Raw genomic sequence first — 1,534 nt, 5'->3', positions numbered from 1 at the left:
TATATGGTAAATACATGGCTTTGAAAAATATACATCCTGTATTTTGGGATTCTTTGATACCACCTGTATACCTCATCAAAATGACAATTTTGGTGTCCTGGAGTTCTTTTTCAGTGTTCTTGGAGTTTTGGGAACAAAACGAATTCTGAAGAGGAAAGATCTAGGCTATATATAGGTAGGGTAAGGTTTCCCAAGGAAATTCTGCTAGGACATCCCTTGCTACCCTCAGAGAAAGAGCTAGTGCCTTTACAAAATGGGGGAAAAAATTCCTCTGCCTTTTTCTTACTGAAGTAATTTTGAATTTTCTTAAAACTTCTTCATAATAAGCCACCTTGGTTGTCAAATCTTTTGAGAAAATCTATCAGGATTCCCCAGAAATAGTCACTGTACCCTTCTGAGGTGTGACCTTTATGCTTTAAATGTTACTGACCGAGCAGAGCCTATTGAAGACTGCTGTTTAGATTGTTTTTAAAAAAATGAAACAAGTACAAGTATATTGTTGAGAGAACTTTTCTGCACCCATCCACTGATCCTAGATACGTGTTTAAACGTATTTTGTTGAGAATAAACCTGTGTAGCTATTGAACTGGAGCCCTAGGAGCAGTACTTTTTGACTTGCCTTCATGTATCTTACATTAGCATACGTGATAGTTTCCTTGAGTAGTGACAAAAAATATACTAAGGACAAACTAAAATGCCTTTTCCCCTTTTCTGGTTTATCCACAATAATTAGATGATACTCTTCAAAAAATTCCTGGACAAATGGAATTAAACAATAATCAGAAATTTCCACAAACTTTTTAAAACCCCTTCATATATATAAATCTTACTTCGCATAATATTATCCCAAGTCCTTATAAAAAGGAAAGGTGAGGCAGTCCCATGTGACTTCTGTATCATATAGTTTTCTTGTCTAGGACACAATATATTTTCTTTCTTTAGAATCTTAATAATCACAACTTCTTTCCTTTAGCGGCAAAAGCAGTACCTGAGATATAAACGACTTTTCATGGATATTGAGCGAGAACAAGTAAAGGAACAACGAAGGCAAAAAGAACATAAAAAGAAAATAGAAAAGTAAGAACTCTGATCCTTATTTTGAATGTGGGATTACCAGTTAGGAGGTTGTTGGAAGTTAAAGTTTAGTAATAATTAGGCAGTGGTTTTACCTTCTGATCTATAGAGGGAAAAACGTATTTTTCATTGTAAAATACAACATAAAATGTGTCATTCTAACCATTTTAAATGAACAATTCAGTGCCATTAATTACACCCACAATGAGAAAGAGCTATTTTAGGACTGTGCAGGTCTTCATTGAATTTTCCCTTAGCCCTCTTTTCTGGTGATCTTTTATAGCATACATATATATATGCATATAGCATATATGCATTGAATTTCTTTATGTGACCTTTACCCTTGGTTCTTTGGAAAACAGATTGGGAGATTTCCCCTCAAAGAACTGACAAGTTGTTACCTGTGTCCTACAAAGAAGCAATTTGGGAGAAGGGGAAGGCTGTTTTTCTTTCCCAGAGA

At 34.8% G+C, this 1,534-nt stretch overlaps 1 protein-coding gene across 1 annotated transcript in view; it reads left to right on the top strand.

Annotated features, from left to right (window-relative positions):
- Positions 1-1,534, top strand: part of CCDC15 (coiled-coil domain containing 15) — a 109,878-nt gene that overhangs the window by 63,669 nt on the left and 44,675 nt on the right. Inside the window, 1 exon segment of the mRNA XM_045283651.1 lies at positions 974-1,077. Coding sequence (XP_045139586.1) covers positions 974-1,077 — 104 coding nt within the window.

This window comes from Echinops telfairi, unplaced genomic scaffold (assembly GCF_000313985.2).
Source record: "Echinops telfairi isolate 266 unplaced genomic scaffold, ASM31398v2 ScPeMD7_7465;HRSCAF=8503, whole genome shotgun sequence".
Taxonomy (NCBI): domain Eukaryota; kingdom Metazoa; phylum Chordata; class Mammalia; order Afrosoricida; family Tenrecidae; genus Echinops; species Echinops telfairi.
The sequence above is the reverse complement of the archived record's forward strand: the minus strand, read 5'-3'. Positions and strand labels throughout refer to the sequence as shown.